At 34.1% G+C, this 21457-nt stretch overlaps 1 protein-coding gene across 3 annotated transcripts in view; it reads right to left on the reverse strand.

The window, feature by feature from the left end:
- Nucleotides 1-838: 838 nt before the first annotated feature.
- The window catches only part of ptpn21 (protein tyrosine phosphatase non-receptor type 21), a 29075-nt gene continuing 8456 nt past the window's right edge, over nt 839-21457 (reverse strand). Inside the window, exons 8-21 of one of the 3 annotated variants that reach the window (XM_058748977.1) lie at nt 20718-20806; nt 20127-20214; nt 19834-19913; nt 18529-18642; nt 17741-17801; nt 17258-17336; nt 15623-16506; nt 13689-14240; nt 9145-9282; nt 8009-8227; nt 6768-6896; nt 6457-6691; nt 5296-5456; nt 839-3851 (exon numbers count right to left, since the gene is read on the reverse strand). In XM_058748977.1, coding sequence (XP_058604960.1) covers nt 3723-3851; nt 5296-5456; nt 6457-6691; nt 6768-6896; nt 8009-8227; nt 9145-9282; nt 13689-14240; nt 15623-16506; nt 17258-17336; nt 17741-17801; nt 18529-18642; nt 19834-19913; nt 20127-20214; nt 20718-20806 — 2958 coding nt within the window. In that variant the 3' untranslated portion in view covers nt 839-3722. The remainder of the gene's footprint in view (nt 3852-5295; nt 5457-6456; nt 6692-6767; nt 6897-8008; nt 8228-9144; nt 9283-13688; nt 14241-15622; nt 16507-17257; nt 17337-17740; nt 17802-18528; nt 18643-19833; nt 19914-20126; nt 20215-20717; nt 20807-21457) is intronic. The other 2 variants (XM_058748979.1, XM_058748978.1) reach the window with 2 other exon arrangements.

Genomic DNA, 21457 nt, shown 5'->3' on the forward strand with positions numbered 1-21457 from the left:
AGTGGGTCTAAATGTTATTGTCCCATTTTTAGTCTTCATTGTGTATTTTTAATTCAATGGATGTGTAATAATTGCACATTAATGTACTTCTGATTCAATCCATCTAGGGATTCCACAGTAAAAAAGAGATTCTTCAATATATTGCAAAACTATTTTAGATATATTAAGAAACTATAAATACTTAAGAAATATTAAGTCTCAGAATCTTATATTGACTGATACTGTTTTAGAAACACTACTGTAATTCTCTTAAAATCCATCCACGTTCTTTGAGTATTCCGACAATGCGTTTTGATGCATCCACAAAAACATCACATGAAACATGCCGGCCTCTAGTGGCTGCTGAGATACATTGGAGATATAAATGAAATTAAACTAACTTCAATAACATTTTACCAATAAAATAAGTTGATTTGCAGAATCAGTATAATTTTTAGTATTTATATGTATGTGTAGTGACATTTTTACTAATACAACAATTGTCAAAAATTGTTTAACATATTATAATAAGTATTACAAGTATTAAAATAGAAACTAAAATAAAGCAATAAAAATATTTAAAAAATAAAATGAAAAAAAAATGGCAATCAAATAATACAACAAAAAGTTCAATTAAGACAAACTGAAAATATAAAAATCAAAGCCAATTACAAATTAAAATACATTATTTTTTAATATACTTATAATACTTATAATTAAATTATATTACATATAATCCTAAAATAACACTGCTTTACTGTAAAGGAAATTTGTCAATGCTATCATATCTATATTGTGTAAAAACAAATCATGCACTCAAACCATGCAAAAGATAGAGACGAAGCATTATTTTAACAATTTAAAATATTTATTTTCTGAATGAAAAATATAGTTGTTTACAATGGGATATAATTTAGCTCTTCTGACAGCTGTACATCATCAGAACACACACTCATGATGGCGGCAGCGACGGCTGAGATCTCGCTCTACACAACCAAAACACATGAGAATCATCCGGGGTAAACAGCAGTTTTACTAGCTTCAAATGCAATGTGGTTAAAAGTTAATAACACTTAAAATCAGCAATATAAACAATATCTGCTATTAATATACATGTATTCCAAAAAGCAGCTCTGGGAAGGGCTTTTACAGTCCAGTTTTCAGCTTTGTTCATTATTGTCTTGAAGTTCAGTTTTCCAGTTCAGATGAACACTGATCATTGTCCACTCACATCAGCCTCAAACACTGCAGCAGTTCGTCTAAATCTAAACCAACAAAACTCAACATGAATTATGAAAAGGTTTGAGACAGACATTGTGCTTTTACAACCATGTACTCCAAAACATTTGAATGACTCCTAGTAATGATGGATAAATGCGGATTAAACACCATTGTGGTGAAGGAACTCAAACTGTGGATATATTCCATTTTAGTCGGTTTTTGAATTAATGTTCCATGATATTCAGATGCACAGTATAATGTGAAAAAGTGATTGTCCTTCACAACAAAAAATATTTTATTTTACAGTTTAACCAAAGCCCAACAAGGACACACTGCTATTGGTTCAGGCACCAGTCAGAACTGAATAAAAAGGGCAACTCTTACCAAGAACATTTCTGGTCATATTTCAGCCCATAATCAAAAGAAAAAGCATAATTTAATGAATTTTATAATTTAGCCTATTCTGGGACCATTAAACCTTTCTTTAACAATTAACGCAACTATTTGCCCTCAAATTCTCATTACCGTAATGTGAAAAATCTCATCCTCATTACTGAAATTCAGTAATAAATCGTCCTTTCTGCACACAATAAATTAAATTCAGTACAACAAATACTTTCAATTGCACTTTGCAAATGTATTTTATTACTTAAATTGCATTGCTTTTTTCTTTTGATTTTTGTAGTGAAATATGACCTGGAAGTTTCTCGAAAGTTTCTGTGAAGTTCACCCATGGCAAAACTTGGCTCCACAAAAATTGGATACTTTCAATAAATTGCAAATGACTGTTCATTCATATAAATTTAAAATAAATCACGTCAAGCTTTTGTTTGAATGGGATGCTGCAGGTCCATTTGGGTTGAAAGCAATAGTTCACTAAAAATTAAGATTTGCTGCAAAAATGTACTGTAAATGTAGAAGCCAAACGCTGAAACACATCCATCATGAAGACGGTTTTAACTTTTAACTTCTCTTCTAATAACCATAATAACGCTTTCTCCAGTAAATTTTTTTTTATCTGAAACAGGAGAGAAATCTGCACAGATCAAGCACCGTTTACAAGCCAAAACAGTCCAAAACAAATATGGTGCTGGATTTTGATGCGAGAGACGACAGGAGATTTGTAACTTTTTCACTGGAGGAAGCGTTATTATGGATTATGGACTCACATTTTAGTTGTTTCAGCTTTTGTCTTCACAAGATGTCAACTGATGGACTGGAGTGGTGTTTTTATCTGCTGTTTGGACTCTCATTCTGACAGCACCCATTCACCGCAGAGCATCCATTGGTGGGCAAGTGATGGATTTCTCCAAATTCGTACATTTTCAGCAAATGTACATTTTTGAGTGAACTATTTCTTTAAGAACATGCAACAGCACCATTATGGTGGAATGTAGGCATCAATCTCCACTTCTTTATCATAAATAACCTGATTGCAATTCAAACCACAAATTAAAACACAAAGGGCCTAATGATTTGCTATGGCACATTCTGCTTCTTCAGTTCCTCTGCAAACAGAATGGATAATGCAGTTTCACAGTGTTTTAAGACTCAAAGAACTCGATATGCTGAAAACTCTTTGGTAAACCATCATAGCTGGTGTGTGTGAGATAACGAGGCCACAGACCGTTCACAATAAACCCACAGTATTGTTCACTCCGATGCAGAAGCAGAGTCTGTGACGCTCTTTGGTGTGTCAGGTTATTGAATGCTGGTGGAAATGTGGCAAGAGCTGGAAAAATACAAAATCATCCCTAATGCAACGAGAAAGCCTTTCTGATTATTATACGTAGAATAAAGTTTACATATACAATTTTAATACATACTGTAAATTATTTATAGGTTGCGTCTGCGATCAGAAAATAAACCCTCCCGTCTTTGGCTGCATTCAAACTTGAGATGCACTTGATCGGTGAAACCCATTCGTAGGGTTAAATGGTAAAATCTCAAGCAACAGCTTCACTTTAACATGCCGCGTAACACTGGACATAGTCGTAGTCCATCCCATGATGCAAATGGGTGAATCTCATGAAAAGAAATGAGCATTTAGACATTTTGCATACAGAAAAGCAAGCCTTTTTTGCATTTCAGCATAACTGCAAGCACATTTTCACACCAAATTTGGGCGTTTCGTGAGATTCATCCATCTATTGAAGTTCACCATGTCACATGTCTTTTAAACACTGTGTCCCGCTTTTTCATGTTGGCTCGCTAAACCTTCATGCGTAAACGAATAAAATCCCACCTGGTATAAAAGAACCACTGCAGTTCAGCGTATCGTATTAAATAAGAGAGCTGCGTCATTCGCGTCTATGTACAGCAAAATAAAAGTGCTGGGACTGACATCCGTGTACAAGCCCACAGTGAAATCTGTGAATAATACTGGTAAAACAGAGCGCGGCGCAGCGTCCTTCATACTTGCCCCGGCTCGTGTCTCGCCCCGTCACTAATACTGTGAGGAAGCTCCGGCGGGGACTGAGGGGTTGTGAGAGGCTCGTGGGACCCCTGTGCCAGCGCTGGTCTCAGATCAGTCTGGAGTTTCTCAGGAACTGAATGAGCACTTTGTAAATGAAGGTGTACTGTGAGAGCGTCTGTACCATCATCATGCGTTGCTGCCGCAGCAAGTTCAGAACAGTCGGGACGTCCAGCATCTGTCAGGAAACACCCACACGTCAGTATTGAAACATGAGTAGTTCACAGCAGTTTTGAATTATCTGAATTATGCGTTTTATAATATTAAATAAATAGTTTATTTATAAAGCTAATTTCAAATACAAATCATAATACAAAGTGCTTAAGGAAAAAAGAAAAAGAATAACTGAAATATATATATATATATTTTTTAATTACAAAACATAGTATAATAATTAAAACATAATTGGATATATAATTGTGAGTTTTAGGTTTGAACTCAAGTCTTTAATAATACAAAGCTTTTTTGCACTGTAAAATATTTTACATAATTAAAACTGTATATAAAAGGTACATAAAAACTAATTAAATTACATTAATAATTATTTTAATAATTACACAACATATAAAGTATAAAATGTAAATATAATTTAAATTTTATAAAAATATAATAATTAAATAATTTTGAGTAAGTTAACTCGTGTTTTATAATATGAAGCCGTTTTCACACTGATATCAGACTGATTCATTCATTGATTTGATACAAACCATTTTGATTTAAAAACTGTATATAAAAATGGTACATAAATAACAGAAAAAATATAAATAATTAAATCATTAGGTTTGAACTCAAGTGTTTCATAATATGAAGTTTTTTTGTACTGATATCAGATATTAAGTCATTCAATAAAAGACATTTTTTGCTTTCATAAATTTTCAAATTAAGTTTTACTTTAATAATTTTTTTATAAATTGTTAAATAATAATAATAATAATAATCCATTAACAAATTAAATAATTTCAATATTTTAATACTTAATAGCAAATAATTTTTATATTTTAAGTTTTATTTGAATTGTGATTTTCAGTTCATTCAATGGATGAACTAAAAATAGACATTAAAAATTCTATTGCATTTCCAGTGAAAGTAATTAATTTCTAATAGAATATATACTGTCACTATTACATTAAAATTCTCATACTGTGACAATTATGCACCATGTTTAATTCTGATTTAAACAAGGCATTAAAGAACAGTCTGTTCAATGTGTCTGTCTTAAGATCCCTAGGTTACATCAAGTTCTTGCAGTCGATGTTTGGAAAATTGTGAAACGGCATTTTCAGTGTTTTAATGACTGAACAATTGTCCTCGAGTTACAAAACAGTACCACTGTCCACACTTCTGAGCCTCTCGGCTGTGATTTCATCACACTGAATGTGTAAACTAGGTCTAAGTGCAGTACAAACCTGTCCACATGCTGACATCTGCAGAGAACGTCATCACCTTTATTCATAGCAACCGTGTGTTTGTAAGCTTAGCAGAAGTGCAACATTTCTGTCGGTCAGTGGTAAGACGTGTATGTCGTTTACCCTGGTAACAGTCACCAATCCGCCCTGAAAAGCTGGTGAAATGCACTAAATCTCTCATGCATTCATGCCACTGTAAGCACAGGACACATGTACCTCATTATGTTCCAGACAAGCTATCATGATCTCAGACAGGATGACCACACCAGTGCGTCCCACCCCTGCACTGCAGTGCACCAGGACCGGCAGGTTTGTGTTCTTTGGATCACTGGAGCTGTTGGTGTGTCGCCTCACGGACTGGATCTCCTCCAAGTATGCTGAGACACAGAAATAGAGCGCTTTAAAGAGCCACGCCAGGCGAAAACACACAGAGCTGCATTACAGTGAGAGGCCAGCTAAGGGACACGCCGCAAGAATACTCCTCTCGAAGCTTAAAATCATGCATGACACAAACATCATCTTGAATCATTATAATGGTGTTGAATAACACTGTTGGGATGAGCTTAAGCAAATTTCACCAGTCATGCTTTACCCCAAAATCAGAAGAATCAGTTATATTCATAACTGTAAAACTATGATAACATACAAAAATTAAAATAACATAATAGGATTTTGTGACATGACTTGTAGGCATCATATATATATATATATATATATATAACCAAAAATATAATATATTAATTAATAATTGAATTTTGTATATACTTATTTTTTTGTAATAAAAAATGTTTTGCATCATGTATTTATTTTGTGTATACACACATATATAGCTGTAATTACACTGCATATTTTTAATATTTCTTTGCATATATATAGAAACTTTTGAATTAAGTAAAATATGCATAATATATTTTGAATTGTGCATTTACACACACACATACATATATATATACATGTATGTGTGTGTGTGTGTGTGTGTGTAAATGCACAATTATATATATGTGTGTATATATATATATATATATATATATATATATATATATATATATATATATATATATATATATATACACACACACACACATATACACACATACATGTACACACATACATGTACACACATACATGTGTGTCTTAGAATGAATTGTTCTTTAATATAATGATAAAATATAATTTTGCATTAAGAAAAATATGCATTGTGTATTTATAATATACTAATTAAATATAATTGCATACATTAATGCAAAATCAAATACGTTTTTAGGTATACATATTTGAGATATACATGACCCGGATATTTATCCGGATATAACATCTGGAGTGCCAAAAGCAGTATGGTTTGGCATAAAGAAAGGCCTGTATCTGTGTTGTACTTACAGAGAAAGCCTTTAAAGTCCTCCGGGCAGCCGTGATCGGGCCAGTCCGTGTACTGCAGGTGCCAGACGGTTCGCTCCTGTCCCGTGAGGAGGTGTTTGATCTTTAGGCCCGTTGTGGCATAGCACCCAGAGTCCGTGCGGAAGCGTGTGGTGATCTTAAATCGCCCGTATGTAACAGTGTTGTGGCGAGAGCCCAGACGAGGCCAATAGCGGAAACTCTTTTCACGACCCCCTTCCTGCAGGACGGGACACAAAACAAGCCGGTTTGATGATGCAAAGACTTAGCCACTGTATGTAACAACTGTATATCACCTCCTCCGCTGTAACCATTGCGATGATAGCGACTCCTTGTTCCCAAACCATCTGCCAGAAGTCTTGGCAGGTGCTGGAGAGCGGACCCTGAGACGCGATATAACTCCACTCCTTTCCTCTGACCGTAACCTGATCAACCGAGCAGCAGAAAACACAATATGAAAGATGATTAATCTGATATGAAACAGCACAAATATAGCTGCAATCAGCAATTATTGGTGTTGAAGCACTTCAAGACCTTTAAGTTCATGCTTAAAAAGGTAAATGATGTGTAATTAAGCATGCCTGAACAAACCTAAATTCAGGTAATTTAGAAAAGAAATATATAAATTTACTTCTATGACTGTTATATGCCTGATTTCCATAAAATTTTGCATGCTTCTTTAGGATCTTATGTACAGCACATGTGCATAACTAATTTTGTGAAGTTCAACAGTTTCAATTAGAAGTCTTTGAAAAGTTATGCAAATTTGTATGTAAGATTTTATGTAAGATATGGTTTTATGCTGCATGATCATGAATAATAATAGATTTTTAACTTATAATTGTGTTTTCTTCTCCCAAATAAATTATTTTTTATTTAATATTAGCATCATTTTACTTATTTTTTATGCTCTAGTTCAAATTGTTTTAATAATAATAATATTTTATAATATATAATATTAATAATAATAGATTATTAATTCATTGTATTTCTTCCAAATAAATTAAATAATATATTATATTATATTATATTATATTATATTATATTATATATATATATATATATATATATATATATATATATATATATATATATATATATATATATATATATATATATATATACATACATACATACATACATACATACATACATACATACATACATACATATATTTTTTTTATACTCTAGTTTAACATGGTTAAAAATTATTATCATCATCATAACTATATTACACCAAGTTTTAGGGCATAATAATAATAATTATGATGATTATAAAATTTACAAAATTACTTGTTTCTGAGATTACGGTTTTATTTGCATGGTTTTGGGGCAGAATATTAATAATATTGTTATTAATAATAATAATAATGTTAAATAAATACTTACATAAATATTATTATTATTATTAAAAGTCTTATAAAAACAGCAGGGTTTCAGTACTTTGAGCCTTAACTCCTAAATATTAATACAATGATGTGAAGCATCAATGCAAAGTGTCCATACATGGTCATATCGTAACAGATCTCCAGCTCACCCTGATGTGCGAGGCGTTGATGTAGCCCGTGTTGTTCTCTTTGGTGGGCACCAGCTCCACACGTGTGTCGTCGTAGGGCAGGACGTCCTGGAAGCGGTTCCTGTCACTGTTCTCGGGCATCTGAGCGATGGTGCACTCACAGTTGGGTCGCCTCTTGTGCACCTGCTCGTACTCTGTGAACACCATCCCCTGCTCCATGCGCTGCTCCAGTATCTTACACTGCAGGAGACACACAGGCATGAGGCTCTGCTCAACCAGAACCGCCTACAGTACATTAACAGTGAGTGCAGATGTGTTTGAGAACATTCACTTGTCTCTCAAAATTCCCCGCCTAAAATGTCAATTAGTATTTTAGTTGCTGCACCTCATTAATGAACAATCTGCCCTCAACAGAGCTGCTGCTTGATGATGATTAATTAAAACTAGATGTTTACATTTCATAGTTTTGACAGATTTGATTAATAATAATACTTATAATAATAATACATTTAATGTTTTAATATAAAATATTAAATACATTAACATATTTAAAAACATACCATGTACAATATAATTTTTATGACTTCAATATAAATGTTTTGACACTTCCAATAAGAACAACAATAATATTTTAACATGTTATATACCAGAATATTTAAAACACCAAAATACTCAATGTTAGAAAAATTGTATTTTAATATGTAATATTTTTGATGACTTCAATATACATTTGACTTGACACTTACAATAATTGTAATAAAAAATAATGCATTTCACACTTTTACAAATATTAGAAACAGAAATATTAATATATATTTTATAATATTATATACTACTACTAATAATAATCAGAATAATGTTTTAATAAATGCAGTAATATTTTTAAACAATATATTACAGATAATAAAAATATATAAATAAACAATATTTGTACTGATTAAAATGACTATTACCTTAAAAAGTGTACTAAAAATGAGAAAAATATTAATCAAAACTGTGCAGATTCAAGCCCAACATAATCAACAATTTAAATAAAAAAATACATACATACATACATACATACATACATACATAAAAATAAAAAAATAATTTAAAAACTCAGTTGACCACTAACTACCATTTCACCAACCAGCAGTCAAAGTGAAAGCAGTTCTCACCCGCTCATCGTTAGACGCGTTCTCTGGGTCGTCCTTCCCTTCATCGGGCAGAGGCATTCTGGACAGGGTCAGGCCGTTGAGAGCCGCCATCTTCAGCGGACCCACCTTCTTGACCTCGGAGCGTCCTTTCTTCATACCCTTCATCCCGGAGCGAGCGATGAGACGGACGGAAAGAGAAACAGAGAGTCTGAGGATCAGCGTCTGAGACACAGTGCAGAAGAGCAGCAGAATGCAGCCGTTCGGGTCTGACGGCCTGTTGAGCGGCATTCTTCACATAACACGTATAAAGTCAAGTGTTCGGCCTCACCCCAGTGTACAAACACCTGCTCGACGTGCAGACGAAACGAAAATAAAAGCCACTCCAGCTGGGTGATGTGCAATCACAAATCAGTTTGCATTTCCTTTAACAACTGAGCCGAACTGATCATTTCTATATCTGTGAATAAGTTCTCTGTAACTTATTAATACAAGAGCAGCATGAACATTCTCCTAAACATCTTTTTTTTATGCTCCACAAGTTAAAGTAGAGCAAATTACTGAAATCTTAGTTAAGTAAAGAACTAAGTGTGTGAAAACACAGTGCATTACATATTAAAATGAATAACTAGCATAAAAGAAAAAAGAAAACTAAAAGAATAGCATTAATACCAAAAGTAAATAAATTACTAGTCAGGTGACAGTAATCAGTGTTATTTCAGTATTATTTAAATAAGATTATAATTTGATATATTTTTAATTATTTATATTTAGTAATCATAATATTATACCTATAATTACTTGAAATTATTCTTTATATATTTAAATTGTCTTTTTATTTTACTTAGTAGATTTTTTTGTCATACATATATAAACATATATATACACATATATATACATATACATATACATATATATTTATATTTTAGTGGTGTCAAAATTAGCGCATTAACACAGGCGATACATTTTTTCAGTTTAACGCGTAAAAAATATTTAACGCAATTAACGCAGGGGCGGAGCTAGGGTTGGCCACCCCTCTCACAACTGCTGTTTCCGTCACTTTTTCTCTTGACAAGAAGTGCATTTATTCAGTCAGCATTTCAAACGAGCGCGGAAACGGTACTGTGCTCGCAGCACGTGCTCAATTGCACACACAAAGGTGTAGCCTGTATCATTTCATATCAAAGCGCGAAATAAACTACGTGCATGCAATGTCGTGGTCAGTTAAGTCATGATGTTACCAAAAAGGCGATTAAAGCTGCCTTAATACTGTGCATGCATGTAATATAATTTATATGAGTCACATTTAAATGGTTTTCAAAAGTGTCCTGGAGCGGAGCCCAGCACCGTCTCACTCATCTAGCACACCCGATTCAACTCGTCAGCTCATTTATGACCTGAAGTGTGTCAGAAATGGTAAAAAGAGTTGAGAGAAAATATGATGCGTGTCAGATCCGCGTCACGTTCAGCAGCGTCAGCTCTTAATAACAGCCAAAACAACCTAATAACCAGCTGCTGGGATGTCTAGTAATCAAATGACAAAGAAAAAAAAAAAAAAAGAGGAAAAAAGAACTTTTATAGCTTTAAGGATTTATCTATATTTAATTTAGTATTTAGTGTTTGATCATTTCAATATCTGTATATTTCTGCTGAAGGGTACAGGTAAATATGACATTTATTATAATGGGTTTATGTGAAGATTATTTTAAGTTCACTTAAATTAGAAGTTTTTAATTTTTTAAAAGTCTAATAAATGTTAAAAGTGATATCTCAATTATACTGTAATGTTGAATGGCTATAGTCAATGGTTAAATATTTTATAGAGAAATCAGTATTAATTAGTATCAGTGATACTGGCCTTCAGTCATAAAAAAGTTGCCATTAAACATTAAAAAAATATACTGTCTTTATGTTGTTTGGATATTAATTTGAAGATTGAATGTGAAATTATTGCAATATAAAAGTATATTTAAAAACTTTAAATGTTAGGTGGGATTAATCGCGATTAATTTCAGAAAAAATGTGTGATTAACATTTTATTTATTTTACTTTTTGCTTTAGTTAAGTATAACTACAGGTAGTTATAAATGGAATGAGGTAGCATTTAGTTCCTGGTCAAACCTCATTAGAAGAGACTGTGCAGCTAATTGTGGCGCTTCTCTTTAGTGAACACCTGAAATGCTTACATGATGACTTCATGAACTCATCTGGGTGGCTACACAAAACAATGACGCCTTACGCCGGTTTCACACTGCATGCGTAAGCAGCGCGTATTTTTTTCGGCGCCCATGTTAACAGATTAGAGCATTCACACTGCAGGCAGAGGCGGCGCGGCAGCGCGTAGCAGGAGCAGAGCAGAAGCGACAGTGCCCCAACAGTTTCGGTGCCGAGTCTATTTTTGCTGCGCCGCTTACGCTGAATTAAAGCCACAGTGCATTTTTCTTGATCAAAATTGACCTGATTAACATGAAAAATGACACATTTCACGTAAAACCATGTGAGGTGTTTCTTGTTTCACAATCACGGGGTAAAAAGCACACTGTATTAATAAATACGTAGCTAAAAAAAAAATAAATAAAAATTATACTAGTGTTAATACAATCACTTTAGCAAAGTTAGGCTATTTTCTGCTTATTTTGATAAATAATGTTCAATAAATATAATGTCATTAAAATGTTAATATAAAAATATTTTAAAATACAGAAACAAAATAAAAAGTAAAGATTCTGAAAGCATTGAAGGAGATCCCATAATAAGATATAGATTTACAGTAGTAACAACACATTTTATTTTATTATATATGATTAATATCATATTTTTAAATATGATGGTTTCATTATAAACATGGTGATTATCTCTAAGGTGGACACCCAACATAATAGGCTATATGATACCATATGAACCATGTCATGTCAGCAATTGGAAAAGTCAGCCATCTATTAAATATCATGTTAATTATTGTGCCTTTCACCCCAACAGCAGGGGCGCTTTTTACACCAAATACCATACTTTTACATATTCTTCTAGTTGTTGAAAAACTGTTGCTTTAATTATCTTAAACCAAACTGGTAATCATTAAGAAGACCTTTGTCTCAAAATATATTCAATAATTTTAGCGATTCTCATTTTCTACTTAAATCTACAACATTAAAAAAAAAAAACATCAAATATTAGATTTAGCATAGAATCAACTACAGGAAAACACATCACTGCCAGGAGTTATTGCCCACTTCAAAGGCCTGTTTAAATTATTAAAACTAGAGGCATTTATTAACTTTAAGATTACTTTTTATCATGTAAACTATATGTACAGCATGTTATACACGTGACAGAGGGGAACACGGCACTGCCCATATCAAAGCACATGACAGACAGCTGTAGGAGAACACCTGAAAAGCGTGACCGAATGAACGATACTCGTCTGTATTTGCAGTACACAAGCCGCGGTTCAGCTCTGCATACGCGCCGCTTCTGCGCTGCCTCTGCTCTACTTACATGTGCGGTGTGAAACCGCCGTTACATTGCGCTTATTCTTTCTTGGGTTAATTAAAATTTAAAACCCTGCAACTTTGCATTTAAAATCAAAGATCTCTCGCTTTCCACGTAACAGGTAGTAATATAAATATATATTATTATTGTAAACTACAATTCTACTGTTATTTTTATAATTATAATGTTATTTAATAAACATGTTTTATAATTTTACACTACAAGTTTCAGTAATATTTGTCTTGTATATATTTATCTTATATTTTTAAGTTTTTCAGTATTTTTTGTGATTCTGATTCAATTCTGCTCTTTAAGTGAAGTTCACAAATTTTTTGGCAGCTGAATTTGACGTAAAATAGTTACTTGTAGTAGATTTTTATTTAATATTTCAATTATTTAACAACTCATTTCACAGTTCTGAAGTTTTAACAGTATTTAATGACTCATGTTCACAGTTCTGAAGCTGGTTAATGGTCATATAACATACATGCAACTAGATAAAATTTAATATTTTAAAGTGCTCTATTGTGACTTTCAAATCTTTTAAATAACAAAAATAATTTTTTTAATTATAAAAATGCTGAATATATATTACTTTTTTTACAATTCTACTATTAAATCATTTTAATTTTTTTTAAATATTTTTCATGATTCTGATTTAATTCTGATCTTTAAGAGAACTGATTAATCTTTTAAATTAAATAGTTTTATTTTGACTTTGTAGCTGGACTTTAAAGTGGACTTAAAGATTTAAAATAATAATAATAATTATTATTTTAAATATTTATAAAAATGCTGAATACATATTACTTTTGCAAATTGTTTAATATAAAATAATTTTACAATTATAATTTTATTTAATAAAAAGTATTTATAATGTTTTTTTACACTTACAATAATACAGTATAATAATTTTACACTTACAATAATATTTATGTCTTTATATTTTTCAAACGTTCAAACTCTCAAGCTTTTAAAATTATGTGAATGTGCAAATACACCTAAACGTATTGTATGTTGCATTCCCAAATGCACATTTAACTGTTTCTGATTCAGTTCTGATCTTCAAGTGAACTTACCGCTGGAGGAAGGCCATCGATATTCCTTCTGGCAGGAGGCACGTCAGAGACGGGTCTCTTAAAGACGTCTCTCTTCTGTCTCAAGCGTCCCTGTCCGCTCAGATCCCCCTCTGATACTGAAGGGACCATGTGACCGGGCTCTCGCAGAGGTGGCAGCTGCACCAGGTCCTCCGGTTTGCGGATGATGGGATGGGGCTGGTACGCCAGAGGGCCTGTCAGGACCGTCTCCATACTGTGGCTGAACGGATAAGCGGGCGGATCTACGAGGGGCTGTCCCATCGCCGTCATGTGATGCTCGGGACCGCCCACTGCATCCTGAGACTGGGGTGTGTGTCGGCCGCTGTCGTCTTCGAACTCTTCCTCCTCACCGCTGCTGTGCACCAGCATTGTGGCGTCAGACAGGGATTTTTTGTGGCCGTAGATGACATCCTCCTTGATGATCGCATCCTCGGGCTTCGTAGCCTCCAGGACGACATTAATGTCGGAACCGGATGCTGTAGGCTGCATCGCCTGGGCAACAGGGGGCGGGGTGTCAGCCGCAGATGCGGATACCTGGGTAGGTGATGCAAAAATGTCAATAAATTAAAAACATAAATAAACTTTCTTAAAAATAGTTAATTTATAATCTTAGATTACTGCTAATAATTATATAAGAATTACATAAGCATTTTATATATACATATACAAATATATACATACACACACACACACACGCATATATATATATATATATATATATATATATATATATATATATATATTAGGGCTGCACAATTAATCGAATTTCTAATCGCAATTACAATTATGGATGCCACAATTAATTGTTCAAAAAGGCAATAATCGTTCAAAGTCCACTTATGTTATTCTGAGTGCTTAAGATGTTTTTTCCCCTTTCTACACATTATCAAGGATTCTTCCATTGTTTTAATTATTGTTTTAGTTTAACATTATAATACCATGCATATTTTTTTATAATTTCAAAAGAAGAAACCAATCCAATGAATAGTTGACATTTGAGGCTTAATACTATAGAAAAGCAATAAAAGTTTCTCCGTTTAAATGCTTTCAGCTTGTTTATTTTCATATAAAAATATGACATGCAGTTGCTTCAAACAATGATATAAACATCATTCAATGTAAATTGTGTTAATCGTAATGAATAATTGCAATTACAATTTCAAGCAAATAATCGACAATATGATTTTTGTCATAATCGTGCAGCCCTAATATATATATATATATGAAGAGTTCCAATGCAAAAGCCATCTTGGTCAAAAATTAGATAATGATACTGAGTGAATGCTCTCCACATATATTAGCCTATATGTTCATCAAGTACTTTCACTTCTAATGTGCTAAATGCCAGCCTCAACCCATTCAGAAGTAACAGTACTTACACAGAAACCTATACATCGTAGCCAGAAAGAAATGCTAATTTTAAAGAAAAACGTCAGACGTACTTAGAGGCTTTTGCATCTGAACTACACATTTATATATACACATACATACATACAATCATACATACAATCATACATGAATTAGCAATATTTGAAAATAGTGTTAAATTTTTGTAAATGTCACATGAATTAAATTAAATGAATAATTAAAAAAACTCTTAAAATATTGTTCAACCTATAAATCACAGATTATTGCTAATAATTATAAGAATTAACTTTAATTAGAAAGGATTCTTATACAAGCATATAAGAATTTGCTTTATATATGTATAGTTAGATCAATATAACAACATAAAAATATAAGAACTAGGCTATTTAAAAGCGAAGGAAAGCGAGGAAAAGAGGGAAAAATCCACACCCAAGGCGATACCGGTTTTATCGGTATTGTCACACTCGAATTAACCAGTTGGAAAATTTCCTCACGCTCACAACCCTGTGTCACACCGAAGGATACATTAACATCCCAAAACGACTCACCTTCCTCTCCTTTAGCCTCATGTTCTCCAAGCCGTACGCCAGCCCGGCGATCTCGATGGAGTTGCGCTTGTGCATGTGAGGCCGTCGGGGCGTGACGAGCGGTTCGCTCACTTCCTGCAGCGAGTGCGCCACGGGCAGGCTGTCCTCCTGGAAGGTCTGTACCGAGTGATGGACGCGGCGCGTGATCAGATCCGGGTTGCTGCTGCTGACATAGAGATGGCGGGACAGGTCCGGGGTGCTGTTGGCGGGTCGAGGGTGAGGGTAGGGATATGGCGGCGGCGGCCAGTAAACCTGATTCCTGATGATGTTGGGCGGAGGATATTCCTGCGCCTGCTGGAGCTGGACGTTGGTGAGCTCGGGGACGCTGACGGCACCCACTACAGGCCGTCTCTCGGTGGGATAGGGGTACGGGGAGGGACTGTGGAAGCTGTAGTTGAGGTGGAAGGGGTACTGACCCGTGCCGTGCTCGCGGATCTCCGGCTGGCTGTACACGAGCGGGTCGGGCCGGCTGTAGGCGTACGAGTTGCTGATATTCAGGTTCCTCATGGAGTGGCTCTGGCGCTCGGCCGGCGGGATCATCCCGAGGTTCTTCTGCCTCATGACCGTCTCGTAATCGGGCGTGGCGCGGTAGGACGGCGGTATCAGGGCGCTGTGCCGGTGGGAAGGCACGTAGTCGGGCCGCATGAGGTCACTTCCTGTGATGCTGGGGTTGGACGACATGGGCGACGGCTGCAGGTAGTGCTGGGGGTTGTTGAGGGAGCTGGTGCTCTGGGCGCTGTAAACGCTGCCGTTACGGATCCGGCCATTGTACTCGTGCGGAGAGCGGTCCAGACTGGTCTGGGAATGGTAGTAGAAACCATTCTGGTTGTTGATGTAAAGATTATCTGTAGGTAATTCAAAAGAGGTGCATCAGTTCTTGCTTATTATTTCGGTTTTGTGTACATATATCTACACTTTCTTTAATCAAGATACATAAATTTGAGAAGCAAAATGAGTCATTGCAAGTCAGCATCATGATGCAAAAATATTGCAAAGTTTAATACTTATAAAAGATTGAGTTTTTGATTTACTGATTATAATTCTCTTAAATTTAAATAAAATAAAATACATGAATGCTTCTCTTACTTAGTATTTTTGTCAGTACAAACTTAAAATCAAGATAAATTAACTTATACAATTTCACACTGTCTACAATTTCATTTAACACTTTTTAAAATCAAGACAAATTAATTTGCATAGTATTGGATTTGCTGTCTAAAATTGATCTTGATTTAAATAAAAAATGAATAAATAATGACCTTTTTTGGATTTTTGTCTTGTTTTCAAGCACAAATACACAACTCTTAAATCAAGAAACATATCGAGAAGAATTCACATCTTAAATTATTTTGCTTCTTAAATAAATGTATGTTGATTTAAGAATGTTTAGATAATAATCTGTAAAGTTCTAAAAGTTTACATTTCTAAAAGTAAATTTTTCTAACCACACTGAAAGATTTTGTTTCGTACTAAATTCTGTCATTTTGCTTTTATCTTGATTTAAGAATGTTTAGATGCAAAATACTAAATAAGAAAATCATTTTTTTAAGAAAGGACAAAGCATTTTTGGCCCGTTGCTGATGGGAGATGCTCTACCTTGTGAAGACGTGTACGGTTCGGTGTAATGGCCGTTAAAGTGCATCTGAGGTGGCATCATGTAGGGCTGCGGTTTTGGCTGCATCATAAAACAAAACAAAAGCAGCATTATTCAGCTAGACATATTAACTCTGTCCCAAACCTGGTTTAGCTGCCTATCTAGACTTTGTATTTGAAGTCATATAAGCGCAAGTGCAACATCAAACATTGGTTCAAAGATAGAAAACATTAAAAGTCCAATTAAAAGCTTTTTTGTTTTATGTTTTTTATGCTTATGACATTTATAAGGTTCCAATTTAGTTAGGATACTGCCTTAAAAGGGAGATGCCTATGTAGAGAGCAAAGTCTTGGAATAGAGCCACAGTAAATCACATCAAAAACAAATGAGATCATGCAGAGCCGACAAACTCCAGAAACGTCCTCCGGAACAAGCTCCAAAGCAAAACTGTTGTATAGTCATTGAATAACTGGTATAATGCTGACCAGAGACATTCTCGTCGAGGACCGTCGCCTCACTGTGTTTACAGGAGCGGGCTGCGTTTGTCTGTAATAAAACACAAAACACAAGTGTGAAATAAACCAGAGAGTAATAAAGTTCATTCTTTTATTTGTCACATGCACTGTGATGCTACAGTACAAAGTCAGCGGTTTGCATTTTGCACTGCATTCAAATTGACAACTTTCAGACACACTCTATATACGTATAACATAATATATATATAAAAGATTATAGCATTTGATTAGCTGCTGACTATAACTGATTAAAAATAAAATACTTAATGATTATTAAAATAAACAAGTTATTTTAAATTGCAATAATATTTCACAATATAACTTTTTACTGTCATTTTGATCAAATAAATGCAGCCTTGGTGAGCAGAAGAGTCTTCTTTCAAAAATATCGGCATTGTTGCATTGACATTATGAAAATAGGGTGCATTTTACCCACATTATCAATATTTAACTTAATATTTAACTAATCTATGATGCTGTAATGGGGAATTATTGTAACGTTAAATATTTATTTTATAAATTATCTTGATAAAAAAAAAATAAAACTTGCAAAAATGTAATGATCCAAAAAGGGCTGCATTTTATTTAGGAATTTTTTTATTTATTTAAATTTTAAAATTTGCAGTGAAATATGACCCGGGCGTTTTGTCATGACTCATGTCATTCCTTAAAGAGTTATAAGGAGTTTTCTGTCACTCTGTAGCCCATGAGAAGCTCGGAGCAGTAAAGCATTGATGCCCTCGTGCAGTCAGGCTCACCCCTTGTCAGCAGGAACAGAGGGACGAGAGAGGTTTGGAAAACGAGGAAAAGAAAGAGAAAGTATGGACCTCTGGGAGCCCTCAGAGTTTGGGCCAGACGGCTCAGACAGCTCTCTGGAGACAGTAAACGGATAGTGGTGAAGGAGGAGACACACAAAACTACAGACGCACTGATGAAGCAGCCAATTACTGATTAAACTAACATAATCAGCAATTTTTTTTTTTTTTTTTTTTTTTTAAGTACTTTTTTTTTTTTCAGTAAGGATGCATTAAATTGATCAAAAAGTAACACATAATATTACAAAAATAAATATTGTATTTAAAATCTTTTGAGCTTTCTATTCATAAGTAAAATAACTGTTTTTAACAATGATAATATGAAATGTTCCTCAAAACATTAGAATGATTTCTTAAGGATCATGTGACGCTGATTGATGCTGAAAATTCAGCTTTGATCACAGAAATAAATTACGTATTAAAATAGATTCATATAGAAAATAGTTGTTTGAAATTGTAATCATTTTTAACTGTTTTTACTGTTTTTTTGATCACACAAATGCAGCCTTGGTGAGAAAAGACAAAAACACTATGTGTGACCCTGGAGCACAAAAGCAGTCATAAGCAGCACAGGTATATTTGTAGCAATAGCCAACAATACATTTTATGGGTCAAAATTATCCATTTTTCTTTTATGCCAAAAATCATTAGCATATTAAGTACAGATCATGTTCCATTAAGATATTTTGTAAATTTCTTATCGTAAATGTATCAAAACTTCATTTGTGATTAGTAATATGAATATGCATTGCTAAGAACTTCATTTGAACAACTTTAAAGGTGATTTTCTCAATATTTAGATTTTTTTGCACCCTCAGATTCCAGATTTTCAAATAGTTGTATCTCAGCCAAATATTGTCCGATCCTAACAAACCATACATCAATGGAAAGCGCATTTATTCAGCTTTCAGATGATGTATAAGTGATGTATGTACACTTAAGACTGGTTTTGTCGTCCAGGCTCACATATAATCTTACAGTTCCCAAACTTTCGTTAGAATAATTTGCTAAATTATGAAAAGTTTTCTTTTTGTTGCACATATAATGTATTCCTGTTACACATCCAACCACAAGATCTAATCCCATAATGATTGAATGTTTAGTCACAACATTAAAAATAGTTTTTTAGGGGAAATAAAAGACAAATGACCAGCATCTGTAAGAGGCTATAGATTTGTACATATTGTATTGACCAAAATGAATGCATCTCTAACAAAAACACAACAGAAAACACACACACAAACTTACAGACTGCTGTTGTTAATTTTGTAAAACTTGTGCCGCGCCAGCCACATTCTGCACACATATTTGGACGTCTCCATGTCCTCCTGAAACAGAGCCAGAACATTTTTACTGAATCAAATCAGGCCAGAACATTGACTCGTGTGTTTCAGGGCCTAATTGAGCGGCGTTCTTTAGAGGCCAGCTACAAATCTATTCACTAATATGAATGGACATACACACAGGCATACGTGATAGCATAACTCCAGGTTAACTTAACTATTTTAGGAAAATAAAAGCATCTGAAGCATCTGACTTACGGTCTGGAACTGGATTGTGTCTTCTTTGTTGGCAAGCTCCAGGGCAAAGAAAGACTTATTATGAGTCATATTATTTATGTCATTCCACCTGCAGAAACAAAGAGCAGCTCGAGTCAGACACATGACGGCTAAAAACATGATACACTGGATGATAAACAGCCTTTTGACGACAAGGACGAGTCTTTTGACAATATCTATATTGATTATTCTTGCTCTGAGGAAGGATGATTTTTTCCCCAATAGGAGGAAACTAAAGCATTCTGAAATAAATCTAGTTATCATCAGTGCATGTTTTGCACACTTTGTTTCACTATATTAACACAAGAATAATCATATTCTTTTAAATGCTGCAATGTAAAACATTGTGATTAGTAGTAATATTACCTATATAATATTCTTATCAAAACATTGTAATATGCCATGCAGAGACTGATGCAAACGCCTTTAGGAAATATAATAGCCAAATAAACATCACTGCAAAAAAACCTTACGATTGCTAAACATCAGAATTGTGTCACAAATTTTATATATCTCACCAGCCTTAATGAATGGATGCAAAAACACACACAAAAAGAATGAATGCACACATACCGAAAGATAAGAGGTGCTTTCCCATTTTTGTGCTTGACAAAAATCCCATCCAGACAAGAGCCAATGATCACATCTGTGCTCTGAGCATCCTGTTTAGACACAAGGAAGAAAATCTTAAAATATAGTATCGTGAAATAATTGTTCATTAAAAAGGCACTCAGTATGGATCCTCTGCAGTGAATGGGTGCCACCAGAATGAGAGTCCAAACAATTTCAAACCATTGTTTCTGGCCAAAATTGTCAATAATCCATAATAACACTTCCTCCATTGAAAAAGTCCATCTCCTGTTGTCTCTCACATCAAAAGAGCTGTTTTGGACGGTAAATGGTGCATATTTCTCCCCTGATTCAGGCCAGATGACTTTTTCAATAGAAAAAGCACTATTATGGATTTGTTTCTTACAAACGCAGCTTTTGTCTTCTCAAGATGCTAACTGATGGACTGGAGTGGTGTGGATTATTGTTTTTATCAGCTGTTTGGACTCTCATTCTGACGGCACCCATTCACTGCAGAGCATGGAATGCTACATTTCATTTAAATCTGACGAAGATGACTTATGCAAAAATGCATCAGGGGAATCTATTACAAGGTAAACTGAATACTTTAGAACTAAACACTCATAAATATATACCTGTGCATGGTTTCAAGATATTTTAGGTGCATGTATTTCACACTTTCACAGCAGTCTCGTGCACTCTTGCAAACTGAGTTGTCACCCATGAAAAGGAACTTGAATTAC

Source organism: Onychostoma macrolepis, chromosome 17 (genome assembly GCF_012432095.1).
Source record: "Onychostoma macrolepis isolate SWU-2019 chromosome 17, ASM1243209v1, whole genome shotgun sequence".
Taxonomy (NCBI): Eukaryota; Metazoa; Chordata; class Actinopteri; order Cypriniformes; family Cyprinidae; genus Onychostoma; species Onychostoma macrolepis.